The sequence below is a fragment of the Hirundo rustica genome, chromosome 14 (genome assembly GCF_015227805.2).
Source record: "Hirundo rustica isolate bHirRus1 chromosome 14, bHirRus1.pri.v3, whole genome shotgun sequence".
Lineage (NCBI taxonomy): Eukaryota > Metazoa > Chordata > Aves > Passeriformes > Hirundinidae > Hirundo > Hirundo rustica.
In genome coordinates this window covers 6,612,309-6,629,213 of record NC_053463.1, presented here as the reverse complement: position 1 = coordinate 6,629,213, position 16,905 = coordinate 6,612,309, and the positions used below count along the sequence as shown (strand labels likewise).

General features: G+C 56.3%; 1 protein-coding gene across 2 annotated transcripts in view; it reads right to left on the bottom strand.

Annotated features, from left to right (window-relative positions):
* The window catches only part of CAMK2A (calcium/calmodulin dependent protein kinase II alpha), a 34,207-nt gene that overhangs the window by 4,996 nt on the left and 12,306 nt on the right, over positions 1–16,905 (bottom strand). Inside the window, exons 5-19 of one of the 2 annotated variants that reach the window (XM_040078655.2) lie at positions 16,602–16,656; positions 16,281–16,346; positions 14,740–14,812; positions 14,272–14,374; positions 13,710–13,793; positions 13,070–13,164; positions 12,565–12,687; positions 11,746–11,829; positions 10,418–10,460; positions 8,699–8,739; positions 4,154–4,186; positions 3,018–3,066; positions 1,668–1,743; positions 748–842; positions 151–388 (exon numbers count right to left, since the gene is read on the bottom strand). In XM_040078655.2, the coding sequence (XP_039934589.1) occupies positions 156–388; positions 748–842; positions 1,668–1,743; positions 3,018–3,066; positions 4,154–4,186; positions 8,699–8,739; positions 10,418–10,460; positions 11,746–11,829; positions 12,565–12,687; positions 13,070–13,164; positions 13,710–13,793; positions 14,272–14,374; positions 14,740–14,812; positions 16,281–16,346; positions 16,602–16,656 (1,253 nt within the window). In that variant the 3' untranslated portion in view covers positions 151–155. The remainder of the gene's footprint in view (positions 1–150; positions 389–747; positions 843–1,667; positions 1,744–3,017; positions 3,067–4,153; positions 4,187–8,698; positions 8,740–10,417; positions 10,461–11,745; positions 11,830–12,564; positions 12,688–13,069; positions 13,165–13,709; positions 13,794–14,271; positions 14,375–14,739; positions 14,813–16,280; positions 16,347–16,601; positions 16,657–16,905) is intronic. The other variant, XM_040078657.2, reaches the window with a different exon arrangement.

Genomic DNA, 16,905 nt, shown 5'->3' with positions numbered 1-16,905 from the left:
CCCTTGGGCAGAGTATCCCTCTCCCCATCGCTACCTCACAGCAATCAGCCATCTCCCCAGCACAGGACCCCACATCCTGCCAGCCTCCAGGCTGCAGCAAGTGCACACCCAGCCCTCCCTACCCCTTGTGCCCCAGCCCTGGATGCTCACAGGGTTTACTGCGGTAGGACCGAGGGCGCGCCAGATCTGTGGAAGTGAACAATCTGCCATTTGCCATCCCGGCGGTGCCAGATGCGGGTCTCCTCGGACTGGGCAGTGCGGGGGATCCCTCCGGAGTCCACGTACTGCGTGATGCGGATGTAGGCAATGCAGGCAGACTCGTCTCCCATCAGGTGGATGTGGGGGTTCAGGATTGTCGTGTGCACGGGTTTGCTGTTCCGGGACCACACTGGAGAGGGGACAAGCACGAGTGGGTTTAGGCAGGGGAAGGAGTTTGGGTGGCTCTTGCTCAGGGTGCCAGCGATGTGGGAAGGGGAGAGACTTGTTTTACGCTCCCTGCTTGAAGGGGCTGAGTAAATGCTGTACAGGTGGATTCAGGCTGGTTCCATCTAGAACACAGCTAACCCAACAACTCCTCTACAGACACCTGGCCCCAGCTGACCTAACACCTCCTGCTGGGATCTTCCAGATCAGCCAGAGATGCTCCCACAGCAAGCCTAACCCTATTCTCTCCAGCAAACTGATGGAGGTCAAGACAGGCACAGGGGAGGTGGGAGGGGTCCCTCAGAAAACAAGCGAGCTGCTTACGGTTTTCAAAGTAGAATCGGTGGAAATCTAGGCCTTCCACAAGGTTGCCCAGAGCCTCAGGCTCAAAAGCAGTCATTCCAGGGTCACACATCTTCCTGGGGAGCCAGGAGGGGGAGAGAAAAGGAAGAGGTTATCTCACAACTTCTGGCATGAGAGCCTGAAGAATCCAAACACCTCCTGCTTGGGATGTCTCCCTCAGCCTGAGGCTGAGGAGTATCTGCACCAGCAGGTAATGCTTGCAAAATTCTGACCTCAACCCTGCATTCTGCCCAACCACCTCCTCTCCTGCCCACTGACTGTAGCCAGAACCCCACCAAAGCAGGATGCCTTCATCAGTCACCTTCTGCAATGAAACCTCCCCAAACATTGTCATCTTCTTTATGAGAAAGGAAGACATCAGGGAAAAAAACTCATATTATCTGCTCTGTTTCCAAATATCCCTGCTGCGATACTCTGAGGCAGAGATGATGACCTGCACTCACTCAGACATCACTAATTAAATCAGCCTTGGACACAGAAGAGGTGTACTCTGAACAGTGTCAGCTCAGCAAGCAGAAATCATCTATGCTTCAGAGCAGCCTGTGGCAATCTGGATATAATGGATTCCACAGATACAAACACTACTTTCACCATAAGTCATGTTTACAATTATTCTGCTTTCTGCAAACCAAAAATTTGGCTCATCCATGACAGTGAGACCAGAGAACTGTGATCAGCTGAGCACAAGAGCAGCATCAGGCTTGGAAGCTGATGTCTCCTTCTTCTCTTGGATGGTCTCCACTCTCCCTCACCACATCAACGTGGTCACCCTGCCCTGGGCAGCAGTAAAATCTCCTGGGCAGCACTGTAAGGGTGCCCAGAGACCCTGATCTGGGAGGCTGAGCCCTCACCCAGCCCAAACACACACTGGGCACACTCACGTGTAGGACTCGAAGTCACCATTGCTTATTGCTTCAATCAGCTGCTCTGTGACTTTAATGATTTCTTGCTTCCGTACTGTTGGTTTAAAGAGAAAAGGGAAATAAAAGGATAAAACAAACCAGAAATCAGCACTGGTGTTACCATATCAGTGAGAGATCTTTATCTCATCAGAAACAGACCACAGGATGTGGGGGGACTTTGGAAACTCTGCAGGGAGAGCGACTCGGTGGGGAGAAGTGGAGAACAGCTCTTCATCTCCAGATTTGAAAGTCAGGGCAAAACTGAAAATGCCTGTAATTTCCTAAAGAGCCAAAAGGTTAATCACCAAGTGGGAAGCTACCCTCAGCCCAAAAGTTGGGACAGGCTGGTCCTGGCTGAAAAGCCTTGCTAAGCTGGGTTCCTCTACCCCAGGAACTCACAGCAGAGGCCATCTGGGGCAAGTTGGACCAAGGATGCTCTCACCTCCCTCTGAATGGGAGGAGAGGGTCTCAGAAGGGAGGAGAACAGGTGAATGACATGTGCAGCCACCCCAGGAGATACAAGAAGGGACCCTGCAAAGGGCACAGAACTGTGCAGCTGCTGCCAGAGATTCCAGGCACTGCCGGTTCATCTGGGAAGGGATGGGCTGCAAGAGCGGCTTTGGGGCTCCCAGGGATGCAGGAGGAGCTGTCAGATGTAACCCCAGGCTTCTTAACAAGGCTCTGTTTCAAATGCAAATTAGCATCATGCTTAATTTTTTTTTTTTCTTTGCCTTGTGACTAATGAAAGGAGAGGGAGCATGTTTTAGGAGTTGTTCAGAAAGGCGAGGGAATCCCATCACATCCTGAGCACCGTCTGCCTCCACATCCAGGCTCGAGGAGCCCCTCTCCAGGAGGACAAGCTGTCCCATCAGCTCTCACATCAGGCTAAAGTCCATCTTGCTTTGTGCCGAGATCACTTTATAGAGAGACTTTACAAATTAACACCGATAAATTATTCCCTGGGTTATTCTTAGAAAGCTGTCTCTGGCAGGCAGGCGGGCGGCAGACAGGGATTTCCCCTGGAGGCTTTTCCCAAAGGGACGCTTATTTTAAAAGAGCAGCCGGGCTGCAATCCCTGCAGACTTCTGCCATTTCCACACCTGCTTTCAGTGAACATCCCTGTTCATGGGAGCACCTCACTCCTCACCAGCAGCGCCCCAGCTGCTGCTGTCAGCAACCCAAGAGTGAAACCACCTGAAGAATTAAAGCAACTTTTGACAGACCCTGAGGCAGCTTGATGGTGGGGGGTTTTGCTGTGAGAGGTGGCCAGACCCACGGGCACCCCTCCAAAACAACCTGCCCACCTTCCCACTTGCCCCCCACCGGTACCTTTGGTGTCTTCGTCCTCAATGGTGGTGTTGGTGCTCTCCGATGATTCCTGAGCAAAGAACAGAAAGGAGACGTGGGGTGGTGAGAAGAGTCTTCTCCCCGTGACAGATGGTGCTCGTGTGTTCGACAGCCCCCCGAGTCTGACCCCACAGCGCTCAACTGTGCCAACAGACAGAAACCAAGGAAAACGCCAGCAGGTCCAACCTGTCCTCAACCACAGCTCTAGGGCAGCACTGGCAGAGCCCTTCCTGACCTCCACTCCTTGTCGCCAAGGGCACAAGAGGTGGGCTGTGGAGGGTCTCGTAGGAACGGCGCTGCCCTTCCTACCGACACCTGTGGGGACAGAGAGGGGGGCAGGTCCAGGGGCCATGTGGTGGGTTCCTAGGAGCGTTGCCGGAAGGGCAGGGAGAGGGGCTGTGCAGGGGTGGAAGACACCATGTTGACTGTACAATAAAGAGAGAGATGTACAAATTAACAGCGAAGAGGAGCTGGGATGAGAAAGAGGGGACTGTGCAGGAGTGAGAGAGACCACACTGACCGCAGAGTAGGGAGAGAAATGTACAATAAAACAGTGCTTCCAAGACCCACATGGACCACTGAAGGCTGAGACACAGCTCTTTCAAGAAACAGCTGAGCACTACACAGATTTGGGGGGAGAGGGGTACTGACCCCCTTTCTCTCTCCAGGAGCCTCATCAAGGCAACTCTGCTAGCGGAGCTAGAGCAATGGCTCTGCTAGCTCTTCCCAGCAGAGCCTTGCTTGTGTATTACCCAGAAGACCCCGATGTAGGTTGGCAAGGTGTCCCATGACCATACAGTCCCCGCAGAGGCATGGAAGGTGTTTCTCCAAGGCTCCTTGGACCGATGCAGCCTGCAGACCTGAGTCAGGAGAACTGGGAGAAACGGCATGAGAACCCATCAGCAAGAACCAGGGCTGGCTTCCCACCAGCTGGTGGCCAGCAAGTGCCTGCACCAACCCTGTTAATGGGGTTTGTGGGTGATACGGCTTTGAGGATGTTCCCTCCAACCCCGCTGTCCCTTCTTCCCTACCCCGAGGTAACTTCCAAAAACGGGGGAAGCTGGAACACGTGGAGAGGCCCAGCAATATTGGCATTTAGGAAGACGAAGGACACTCACCATTAACTGAACGCTGGAACTGGACTTTCTTTTCTGGAAAAACAAGGAGAAGAGATGGAACAGGAAGAGACACAGAGTGAGAAAGGCTGAGAGCAGCACATGAAAGGCAGCAGCTCCTGAGCCACCCTTCTCGGTCCTCATGGGCAAATGAAAGGCGCAGAAGGACTCGTTGCTCCTGTGGGGATGTGCCGCTGGCTGCAGGGTTGGTGGTGACTCGCCAGCTCCCTCCCCGCATTCCTGCCAGCACTTTTCTCTCCTGATCTGCCACAATCTCTGGGGTTGCTCATCCCAAGAACCTGGCTAGTCCAAAAGGGAATCCCCTAGGAGTCAATGACCGCTCTGGTGGCCTGTGATCAGGTCGGCAAGTTCACAGGAACAGAAGCGGGACACTGAAAAGCTAAGGCAGCTTCACCACAGCCCTGTGCCCCCTGTGAATGCTGAACTGACTTCTCTGGATCCGCTCTGGCTGCATCTGCTGATAGCACTGACTGGTGTGGAGACACTCCTTCAGCTTTGAAACTAGACCAGTCCTAAGCTGGCTGGTTTAAGGCCAGCAAGGCGCTAAGGCCTCGAGGCAGGCCCACAGTGTGGGCAGCAGTCCTGAGCACAGCTCCAGTACTTTAAATCAGGACTCCAAAGAGAAGACCTGCACATTTTTCTCCATCTTTGACCACTACCACTAGGCTTTAAGGTTTTTGGGTTGGATCATCCCACATCCACACTTCTGCTTGCAAACCTAAACTACTTCCGGACTCTCCTTCCTTACTGTGCTCTGCTCCCCGTCTCCATCTTTAATTTAGCTAGGAGATGGAGGGACATGCATGCTGACCTCATACCCCTTCTGCTGGCTTCCAGGGAATGAATCCCAGTGTGCATCAGGGAATACCAACGTGCAGAAATCAGAATCTGCAGTGCTAAATATCAAAGTGCTGTACCAGCATATTTAACAAGGCACCAGCTGTGCCTGCTCTGCAGGGAAAAGCAGCAAGCACTGTGCAAATCTCTGGAAAAAGTCCATGGAGAGACCCATTAGGGTGTGTGGATGGCCTACAGCATAAAAACTGATGATATCCATTCCCCCTCGTTGTTCCTTTCACATCCTAACGGTCCCACCAGCATCCTCAGTGAGTTTCCCCCTCTACTACTGCTGCTCTCCCCTTCCTCACTAGGTCATAGAATCATGGAATCACAGAATGGTTTGGATTGGAAGGGACCTTAAAGATCATCCAGTTCCTAGACCAGGTTGCTCAGAGCCCAATCTAACCTGGCCCTGAACACCTCCAGCAATGGGGCACCCACAGCTTCTCTGAGCAACGTGTTCCAGTGCCTTAACACTCTCACAAGAAATAATTTCTTCCTTATATCCAATCTAAACCTGCCCTCTATCTGTGTGAAGCCATTCTCCCTTGTTCTATCACTTCATGTCCTTGTCCAAAGTCTCTCTCCAGCACTCCTGTAACCCCTTTAGGCACTGGGCCATCTGTCAACTCTTGCCCTTCCTTCACCAAAAAACCCATGTCCTAAAGGGCAGAGTGAGCTGCGGTATTTTGTCAGGAACCTTGTGGAAAAAGGGAGCCACTGGAGCTGGGCTGTTGCAGGAAGGAAGGACAGCTTGTGCTACCCAAGGACATGAGACGGGGCAGCAAACTGCAGAGATTTCAGACGCAACAGAATGCAACACAAAGCAGTGACCGCGTCGAGTCTGGACATACAGCAACAGGATGCGACACGGGGCAGTGAGCTCATCAGCTCAGGACGGGACAGGATGTGACATGGGGCACTGATTCCATTAGTTTACAATGGGACGAGATGTGACACTACACAGGGCAGTGAAAGTATCATAGCTGCTGGCACCAGAGGACCTCCCACAGATCCCAGAGCAGGGCTCAAGGGGGGATTTCTGGTCCCAGGAATGTTTTTAGTAGGTGAGGAACCTCCTCAGGAGGGTGAGTTTCGAGCCCTCTGAGCCTGGGCTGGCACCGTGCTGGTGTTGGAGGGCTGTGCAGACACACCAGCACAGCTTTGGGCAGGAAAGGCAGGAGTGGCTGCCTGGGATCTCCCTGCTCTTGTGGGGACGGCCAGTCCAGCACGTTACTCCAAGTGGGGTCACAGCTCTTCTGACAGTGACCCACACCATGTGGCCCCACTCTGAGCAGGCAGGACCATTCACTTCCCACCATGCCAACCACTCAAGGCAGGCTTCCACATTCCTACCTTGCTTTTCCAGCCAGTTAAAGAAGTTAACACTGCTCAGCAGTGCCCTGACATCTGCTGGTTGCCCAGTGGGCCATTAGAGCTTCACCCACAACACCCAGCCTCCCCGTGCCCCCCTGAATGAGTTATGCTGCAGGTCCCCCCAGGCTGAGCATGGGAATGAGAGGTGGGGATGGTTATGCTGAAGGTGGATAATGCAAGGAAGCTGTTGGGAGTGAGCTTGTCTCTACCTTGTCTTCTCCTCCTGGCCATCTAGCCAAGCTGTCTCCCCTTTACTTGTCAAAAAGGGGACAGTAAAAAAGCAAATTCATTCTCAGAGCTTGTCCACACTCTTCAGATGAGTGCTGGTGGATAGATTGCACTTGGAATGAAGCTTCACGATCTGGTCCCTTCTCATCAGCGAGGGCTGAGGGCTGGGGATGCAAACCAGCCTCTCTGATCCTGCTCTGAAACCAGACCCTCCTCACTGAGTTTCAGCGAAGAGCTAGAAGGCTGTTCACCCAAACAAACTATTTTGCTACAAGAGGAAGTGCCTCTTTTCCCAGGATAATGTCTGCCCTCAAAGTTCCTTTGAAGTCCAACAGGGAGCATCGTTAGCAAGTTGGGCTGGCAAATGGTTGTCTACCACAACACAGAAATAAAAAGCTGTCCCTTTCTGCTGGAAAATTAGATTCAGGACTGTGCCTGACAAAGCCTCTTCATCCAGCAATCTCTCCTTTAATGGCTTAAAAATGCAGCTTCTGTTCGGTCTCACCTGTGCTCCAGCAACTTGTACCAAGTCAACTCTACCTGTGGTGTCACATCTTAGGTGACTCTCAGAAGCAACCAGGACTTCAGAGCGGCAGAGGACAGGCCAGCATTGGCTGGCACATGGGGCGTTGTGACTACCATGGGATCTGCCAACACCAGCCCTATTAATTCTGTTCTGGGAGTCTCATGATACCCTGACAGCCCAAAGTAATGTCCACTCAGACCCATCCAGGCCACCAGCTTCATGCTGCAGAATAACACTGCATGGCCAGAAGGGCCTCTTGTGGAGCTGAGCCCAGAGGGTTGGGAGGGTTTGGAGGGTTGTGCATGGTCTCCGTCCTTGCAGGCTTCTCCTGTCCCAGCTGCTGGGTCTGGGAAGAGTGAGAGAAACACACACCATCCCTAGAACTCCGCTTCACCAGCCATTGGTACTGAGGAAGGAAGAAGCTGGCTGAGGGCTCTACTCTTCCAAAACCCTACACCTGCCACAGCCCAACAGCTGGGTCCCTGCAAAAGGGCAGGAGAAGGTTCTGTAGGTTCTCCCAACAAAGGACCTCTATGGAGGAAGGAGAGTGGCCACACTGCAGTCGGGCTCCCAAAGCTCTGCCTGATGATGGAGGATGTCACACGATGAAGGATGTCACCACGCCAGCTCTCCCTTGCTGAGTGATCCATTGTATTCATGAAGGGAACAGGTAAGGAGCGAAAGACCCTCGCATGGACCATTCCTTCCTGCAGGAGGAGCTTGACAGAGCTCAATAACCACTGCTATCCATCACATCTCTGTGTCACCAGAAGCAGCAGAATTTTGCTGCCTCCTGGAGCTGCCTTGCCCTGGAGCAGAGCTGCGGCCCCACCTCGGAGGGGCTGATGAACCTGCAGGCTCTGCAGCCCAAGAAGCAAGATCCACCAAGCACCAGCCCGTGTTTAAAGCATCACCAAGCCATTTACTCTGTCAAAGCGTCACCACGTTTCTTTGCCGTCTGCACTGGGCACAGGGGAAAAGCAGTACTGCCAAGGGAGTTAAAAGCACCCATGTGTCACCCTGCAGCACACCAGCCCTTGGGACAGGATGGGACAGGAATTGGGACCAGTCTCACCCATGCTGAGTGAGCCGGAGATGAGGCCACCCATCCCGCTAGATAACTGCTATCGGAGCCACGGTTCTGGGCTGCAAAGCTGCCTCCTCCTGTCCCCTCTCCTGGTCCAGCCTCTGCCTCTCCCCCTTCTTGGGGGCAGCGAGGGACAAGCGCATCTTGCCGGCAACGAAACAGCGGCGAGTTCCCGCAGCGCAGCCTGCGGCACCAGCCCTCTCCCCCGGCCCGCTGCGCTGCGAAGCCTCTTGCGCACGGCCTGTCCTGGCAGGAGCCCAGCCGGTGGCAGGGGACACACCGGGACAGCCGAGCCAGCTCAACAGCTGCCCTTTAAAGCGCAGGGTGCCGCGGACACCGCGGGCGCGGCACGGAGACCCCCAGCGCCAGCAGGGCGCGGGAACGCTCACCGCCGGCACGGCACCGAGACCCCCAGCACCGCCCCGGCAGCAGAGGGGCGGGCAGCGGAGGGCACCGGGGCTGAGCTTACCTTCACGCCGTCATTCTTCTTGTTGCCACCGCTCTTGCCTCCTGGAGAGAGGAGGAAGGAGATTAGCAGAGCCAGGCAGGGCACGAAGACCAGGAGGGCGAGGATCAGCAGCATGGTGCCGGGTGCCAGAGCGGCAGGACCCCCAGGCCCCGCCGGTGGGGCTCGTCTTCTCTCCAGCTAACACCGGCGCAACCCGTGGCAGCTCAGGGGCGACCTTGCCACCACTGTCCCGTCCTGCCCCAGTGGCTCTTGGCCAGCGGCACGACCCGTGTCCTATCGTCACGCCAAGTCCCTGGGGCGGCTGGAGGGGGCCGGCAGGGCTGCCCGGCAGAGGCGGGCTCCGGCCGGGCGCTGCTGCTGACCCGGCGTGGTGCAGCGTGGAGGAATGGGCTGCCCGCCTGCCGCCCTCTAATTTTAGCCCCATGCTGCCGGGATCATGTGCTGCCGGCCCGCCGGCCCGACAGCTGCGGGCCCGCGTTTTGACAAGGATGAAAAGCAGGCGCCTTGCCCCGTGCCCACCCACCGCTGCCGACACTGCCCCAGCCCCGCCGGCTGCGCAGGACACCCCGAGCCCCCAGCGCAGAGCCCGGTGCTCGCCGCCCACCAGCCCTGCCGTGCTGCCGGCCAGGGGAGGCCGGTGAGCCCTGGGGCCGTGCGGGGGACGGGCAGCACCGGCAGAGATGCTTTTTTTGTGAACTTCCTGCCTCTTGATGCTTCCCGTCCGCCTCTCCCGGCGTGGGGCCTGACATCGGATCCCCCCAGCTGCTGGAGTCCTCCAGCGCCCGCCGCAAGTGCTAAATGTGTCAGCACGATCCCCCCCACGACAAATGCAGATACCAGCCCTGGCCACAGCCCTCTGCACTGGCACCCCTGCCCGCCTGCTACACCTGACACTCGGGGTGCCTCTGCAAAGCGCCCTGAAACACCCAAGTAACCCCAAACAGCTGCCAGCAGCGAGCAGGGCTTGGCCGGTGTGTGCCCTTTGCCGCAGGGCCATCCCCAGCGCTGGGGAGGGCTGGAGGTGACAGCGGGCCGATGAGCTCTGCAGTCACATGGCTCCACATGGTTCCACGCCTGTGGAATCCCATATGCAGCGAGGAATCCCCGCAGGGAACAGCTCTCAGGGAGGGCGCTGGAGCAGAGGGGTTTCTGGCTGTGCTGAGACCTCTCCAGGGCACGGGCTGGGCTGCCATGCCCGGTCCTGCTGCCATGGCAGCCCTCGGGTTGTAGGGAGGCAGAAAGGGAGTGGGGAATCCTGCAAGGATTACATCCACCTGTGAGATCCTGCTGCCATCTGCCTGCAGTGGCACCGCGGGCTTTCCCTACTCCCGATGCAGAGGATGCTCTCCCTGAGCCACAAACATCTCCAGGAGAACAACAAAACCAGCTGCTTGAGTTCTGGCTGCCCCCAGCACACGCATCCCCATCTCTCCACAAGCCAGATGGTTGAGTGCACACAAACCCCAAAACCCTAGAGCCTTGTGGATCACTGAGCCTCAACCACACACTTTTTCTCTTGCATCCTAAGTCAGCAGCCAGCCTGGAGGTGCCAGGTGATCTCTCCTGGAGGAGCACCCAAACCCACACATCCCCAGAGGCACAAGGCTGCAACTTCAGCCTCTCTGTGACACATGAGGCGAAGCCAGCTCTCCAGGGACCCTACAGATTCACCCTGGTATCCTGTCAGATAAGGAGATGGGTCCCAGAGACAGCACCTACCGGAGAAGTTCCTGGTGGCCAGCATGGTGGTGAGGATGGCTCCCTGAAAGACAAGGAAGGCAGAAGGAAAGGGTGTGCTGGACCTCGGCCCCCTGCACCCTGCTGCTCCCCCATCCCTGGGGGAGGAAAGCCCTGCTCAGCACCTGTCCCCCAGCCACTGGAAGGAAGGAAACTGGCCCACGGACTGATATTCACCTCCTGCCATCAAAAGCAGCTCTCAATACCTGACTCCACGTCCCCAGCACCATGGCATTGGGTTGCATTCTCCAAAACTGCCTTTCCTCCGAGATTAAAGGGATATTAAATATCTGCAGGGCACTTTTCAATCTCATACTACCCTGTCCTAGATGAAGCAGAACCCCACTGACAGGGGCCGGCAGCCGGCAACGAGGGCACCCACTGGGAGTGGAACTGGATTTAATTGTGATTAAAGCCGTGCCAGCTCAGAGCAGCAGGGCAGGAGTTGCTCATGGAAGCCATGCAAAGATCACCACTACAAAACAACATTTGTAAAAAAAAAAAATCTTTCCCCTTTTCCAGCTGAGTCTACTAACCAGTTGCTAAGTGTATAATGAGATTACTTTGGACTAATTGCTTACAGTAATGGATTACTATTTTGAAGCGTATGCCTGAACTAATTTGATTGCTTGTCTAGCTGAAAAGTAATAATAGCCAGTTTCTTTGCTCGATAATCTTGTTAGTAGCCTGCAGCTGTACTGCTCTGTGCCACGCTGTGTTCAGGCCTGGAGCACTGATGGCTCCGGCTGTGGCACAGAACAGCCTCACCCCGCTCTGCAGGAGGCATTGTGATTTCCAGAGCCCATTCCCAGCACCCTGCTGCCAGCTGAGATGGGTGCCTCAGGGAGGTGCTCAGGCTGGAGATGTGATTTCAGAGGGGTCCAGGCTGTGGTGCATGGCAGCATCTGAGAAAGGAAAGGCTGTGGGGCTGCTGGATTGGGTGAGTTTTTGTTCTGTCTGTGGATCACTTTATTTATTGGCTGCAAAGGATCTCACTATGCCTTTCAGGCCCATGTCCAGCCCCAGAAAGAAGCTATCTTGACACCGGCTCCAGGGGAAGTCCTCACACCAGTGTCCATTGTGACTCAGTGCTTTCCTTCAACATGGCTTTCTCTGAGCAGTTGAAAACCCCAGCCAGATGCAAGCTGTCACCCCGCTCAGTCTCTTTCCCCTTCTTCACAATGGGGGTCCTCAAGTGTCTGTCAGCCCCACACCACTGCCCATAGACACCACCCTGTGGTTTCCCACCCAGGGAACAAGCCCACCAATGACCCGACGGTTCATTTAGCAACCAGCTTGGACAGAGTTACCTTCAGCTTCCTCCGGGCATTGAACTTCTTCAGACAGTCCACGGTCTCCTGCCTGTGCATGCACGACGCCACGGTGGCACGGTGCTGGGGGGAGAGAGGCCTGGCTCAGGGCAGTGCTGGGGGAAAGGGGCTCCCCAGCCCAGCTCTCACACATTCACACACGTGTATGATCTCCCATGGCCGAAGCATGGGCCAGAGCCACCTGCAGCAGCAGCAGCAGATACAAGTTTAATGGACAGTGGGAGATCGAAGCTTTGGAGTCAGCAGGATCTGCTCTGCTGGTGGGGGTGTGTGGAGACCTGGCTGCCCCCTGAGTTAACCCCTTGACTGGCCAGCTGTGTTTAGCGATGTGCTCGGGGTTTGCACGTGTGTGGTTAAGCCCACAGACTCCTCCTGCCTTTAGGATCTGATTCAGTGCGAGAACCAGCAGCTGAAACAGCGGAATGCAGTGAAGGGTGGAGGGATTGCTGCTGGGGTGGATGGAAGGATGGATAAACATGAGCCTACGCCCATTGCCTCTGAAGAAAGGCCCCCCAGCACAGCATGACACTGAGAAATCAGCCTGTCCCCACCAGGGCAGGGACCATCCCTCCCATCGCCAGGTCCCCCAGGAACATGCTGTTTGCATCCACAAGCTCTTTTCTGCTGTAAAACCTCAGAGAAAATGCTGCTGTGAGAGCATTGGGCTGAACCATGCCAGGAAACCATCTTCCCAGGATGGAGAAAAGAGCTGCCAGTGTGTCTGATAACAAGTGATCCCCAACGAGATGTTCCCCACCTGAGAATCCCCACATCTCTCTACCTTTGGCCCCAACTCACCGATATCCAGGGGTGCTTCAGAGCCTCTGCTGCCGTGATGCGCTTGGATGGGTTAATGGTCAACATTTTGTTGATGAGATCTTTTGCTTCAGGAGTGACCGTGTCCCATTCAGGGGAGGGGAACTGCCAAAAAAAGGGACAAGGGTGAGAGATGGCAGAGAGCCCCTCCGCACTTGGCTTGCTCCTCCTGCAACTTGGGACAGGGTGGAGAAATGGTAGCCACTGGAAAGAGCTGCCAGGTAGAAAACTGAGGAGCGGGAGTGGAAGAGGAAAGTTGGGAGGCTCGGAGCAAGACCTGCCTCTCCCACAGAGTGGCCCTGAAATATGTCAGTGTGTGTGCCTGGGCACGGCAGCGAGGCCAACACTGCGACCGGGGCAGAGGAAAGTGCTTGTTCCCATCTGTCTGAACTTGTCTTGTCGCTCTTCTAGAGCAGCAGGCTGCGAGACAGGGACAGCAGGAGAAAGAGGAGACAGTGAACGGGGGCAGCAAGACAAACCCACTCACATCATAAGCTCCAGCCTTGATCTGCTGGTAGAGTCGGTGTTGGTCTTCATCCCAAAAGGGTGGGTACCCAACCAGCAGGATGTAGAGGATGACACCTGCCCAGGAGAGGAGATGGGATCAGTGGGAGAGAATTCGTTGCTGGAGGCAGGAGCACACACAGCCTGGGGACTGGTCAAACTCAAGCAGAGAAGAAGAAATTAGGGAAACATGAGGATTTGCTCACTGTTTAAAGAGCAAAAGGCTTGTTGGTGGGTCCAGATCATCACCTGGGGAGGTTCAAGGCTCTGCAGAGCCCAAAGCAGGTGTCCTGGCAGTGGTGGGCGATGCCTCCTCCCCATCGTGGATGGAAAAAACTCGCCTACGGCTGCAACTGCACGGAGGCATTGCCTAACTCCACCAGCACCACGGGGAAAAGGGGCAGCTTTGGGTACACAACAAGGGGGGTGATCCCTCGGGGAAGGATGCCACTGGATTGGGAGAGAGGGTGTTGCCTGGGTAAATCCTCCACCCTGACTTGCCTGGGATGTGACTGGCGCTGCAACTTGGGACATGCGGGATGAGCAGCCTGCCCCTCATCCCTCCCAGCCCAGCCCAGCCCAGCCCAGCCCGCTCCCGGCATCCCAGCCCCGCTCTGACTTACCGCAAGCCCACAGATCCACGGCTTTGCCGTAAGGGTCCTTCCGGAGCACCTCGGGGGAGAGGTATCCCGGGGTGCCGGCGAAACCTGGGACAGACAGCCCGTCACGGCCGCCGTCAGGCAGCCCCCGTCCCCACACAGCTCACTGCTCCCCGGCCAGGCACAGCGAGAGCCGAGAGCTGGCACATCCCGACCCGCTGGGGCAGACACCCTCCTTCCAAAAACCTCCGTGACCCCCGAGGGCAGAGCAAACTCTGCTTTTCTGCCACTGCCAAACCCCAGATGGTGCCTAAGGCTGGGATGCTCTGCTGTGCACTCCGAGCGCTTGGAAGAGGTTTTCCTCTTACCGGTCTGCCCCTGTCGCCGGCTTGTCCATCCCACCAGGTCACCTCGGTGACCCGCAGAGTCCCTGCGGGGCTAACAGCTCCACATCAGCCTGCCCACCCACAGCGCTCCCCGGGCCGGTGCTGCTGGCACTCTCCCGTAACCCTGGGCTCGGGGTCCTGGAGCCCCCCTGAACTAAGGAGGGCTGGAGGAGACCCCACCTCAGGCCAGTCCTACTCACCAAACCACGCTTGCTGGTCCCCCTCCACCTCGATGGCGAGGCCAAAGTCAGCCAGCTTGACGGCAGCGCCCTTCAGCTTGGATGCCAGCAGCAGGTTCTCGGGCTGCAGGAGGAGACGGGGGTTGGAGAGGGGTGAAAACCCCCCAGGGGCTCTGCTTGTGGCAGGGGAGCTTCCCAGCACAGCACCGAGGAAGCTCTGGATGTGCTCCCTAGCTGCTCTGTCCTGCTCTTTGTTCTTTTGTCCCTGGAACCGTAAGGGATCTCAGACTGCAAAGACCTCCCCGCCCTATCTCCCTTGTGTCATTTCACTCCGGAGCTGGTCTGTGCTCTGTGGGTTTCCCGCAGCCCTACACGCGTTCCTCCCCGCTGTTTCAGCAGCTCCACGGACTCTGGGCATTGTTCCACAGAGCTTTGCATCACAGATGGGGTCCCCTGTCCTCCCACAGGCACTCTCCCTGCAGCTCCTACCTTCAGATCCCGGTGAACCACCCCCATCTGGTGGCAGTGCAGGACGGCCTCCAGGATCTGCTGGATGCAGTGGCTGTGGGAGAGAGGAGGAAGCTCACACAAGTGGCCGGTGAGGCAGAGTTTTGTCAGACATTTCTATTCTGCTGCGTTTAACCCGTCTCCCGCCCTCCCCATCACGCTTCCCATCAGCAGCCCTGCAGCACAGCTCAGCACCCCCCTCCACACAACCCACATACCTGTGGAGAGCAGTTCTAACCCAGTGAGAACCCAACAGAGCTATTGGACACCAAGTAATGGTGAGCAGGAGCTTAGGGGACACAGCTGAGCCCGTGGGAACCCCACAGGAGCAGCACTGGAGACGGGGAGCTGGGGACCAACAGTGGAACCACAATACCAGCAAAGATTTGGTCTCCAAACCCAGGCAGAGCAGATGTGCTCTGTGCAACCTTTGCTCCAGCCCCATTTCCCTGCTCTCCTCTAATGCAGGTGGCTCTGGTGTGTGCTTGCTTTGTATCTAGTTCATTACATTCCAGCTCTGCTGTGTGCGTGAGACAGGAAGGGAAAAAGACAGAGGCACTGATCGCTTCTGCTCTAAAGCAGCTTGTGTGCAAGGCAGAAGGTCTTTATTTACATGTATTTTATTTTATTTGTATGACACTAATAAGTGGATGGGCTGTAAGTGGATTCAGTGCAGGCAGCTCATTAAATGAGATCGTTTTCTGCCTAGAAATAAAGGATATTTCCATGCAGAGAGGTAGTGTAGAGTTTTTCCCACTCTTGGACGTACATACAGGCTATGCTTAGCCTGGGGGCAAAACTGAGAGGCACAGTGATATCTGGAGATTGGAGAGGGCCAGATCATGTCCCCTCAAAAGAATGAGACTGATACTGTCCCCCAGATGAACTGCAGGGACCAACTGCAGGGGGTGGCTGAAATGGCTCTGCAGAAGGTACCTGGAAAGTGCCAGTGGGAGTATGGGAGGGAGCAGAGCTCCAGCACAGCCTGTCTCGACTGCTCCTCCTCAGTTCTTTCAAGTGGCAAATGCCAGAGAAACACTTGCAGATGGCTGGAATGCAGCTCCGAGGGGAAGGAGTGACATCCGCAGGGTGTCTGCTATCATGCCCTGACTGGCCACCAGCCTGCTGTTGGGTTTCCTCCCTGCCAGCCTGGGGAGCCCCGGTGCCCCCAGACCAGGGAGCCCCCAACACCCTGTTCGTTTACAGTGAGGTCAGATGTTGGCCATCCCAATACCCTGGGGAATGAGGATGCTGTGGGCAATGGCTGGGAGCCATTCTGGAAACCAGTCCTGTGGCAGCACATGCACTTCTTGGCACAGGAGCTGAGTGAGTTAGAAAGAGCGTTTTGGGTGGGTTGTTTTTTTTTTTTTCCTGGTCTATGAGTATGTGCTGCAGAGTGGCTGTAAAACACCTCCCAGTACAGGATGAGCTGGTGCTGCAGGGAGCCAGTCATGCAGGACCCTGGGAGGGAGCAGCTTGTGGGAGATGGGGACACCCCCTGTCCTCTCCACAGCCTGGCTCACCTGGCATCCGCTTCGCTGTAGTACTCCCTGGCCACAATGTCCTCAAACAGCTCCCCGCCGGTGACCCTGCAAGAGAACGGGGGGGCTGGATTCACTGACAGCACACTCAGCCCTGGCAAGCCCCCCAAAAATGTCACTGCACCGTGCATGGCGGGAGAACCGGGGTGCAGCACAGGGAGCTGCCCTCTGCCCGCCTTGGGGAACCCGAGTTTGGTTCAAACCCAGCCTGCGGGAAGGGCTCGGGTGAGGTGGAGATCACGTCACCCTGGGGGAAGCAGGGAGCTGCCCGTGGCTTAGGGGATGCAGTGAACCATTACTCACAGGTCAAATATCAGGTAGTGGTGGCCCTCTTCGGAGATGCTGTCGTGGAGCCTCACTGCAGCAGAGACAGAAGGGTTATGGGGTACACCTGCCTCCCACCCCACTCCCTCGGAATGCCTTTGCTCCTCTTTTGGCACCAGCAGGAGCTGGGGAAGGGCACAGCAGAGCTATTCCTCTTGGTATTACCACTGGCTGGGTGGGGGACCCTGCTCACCAGGGGACCCCAGCCATGGCCCCAGCCTGGGGCAGTTGTGCGAGGCTCAAAGATCACCTCCAAATCGGGGGCTGCCCCGGGGCTGTGCCT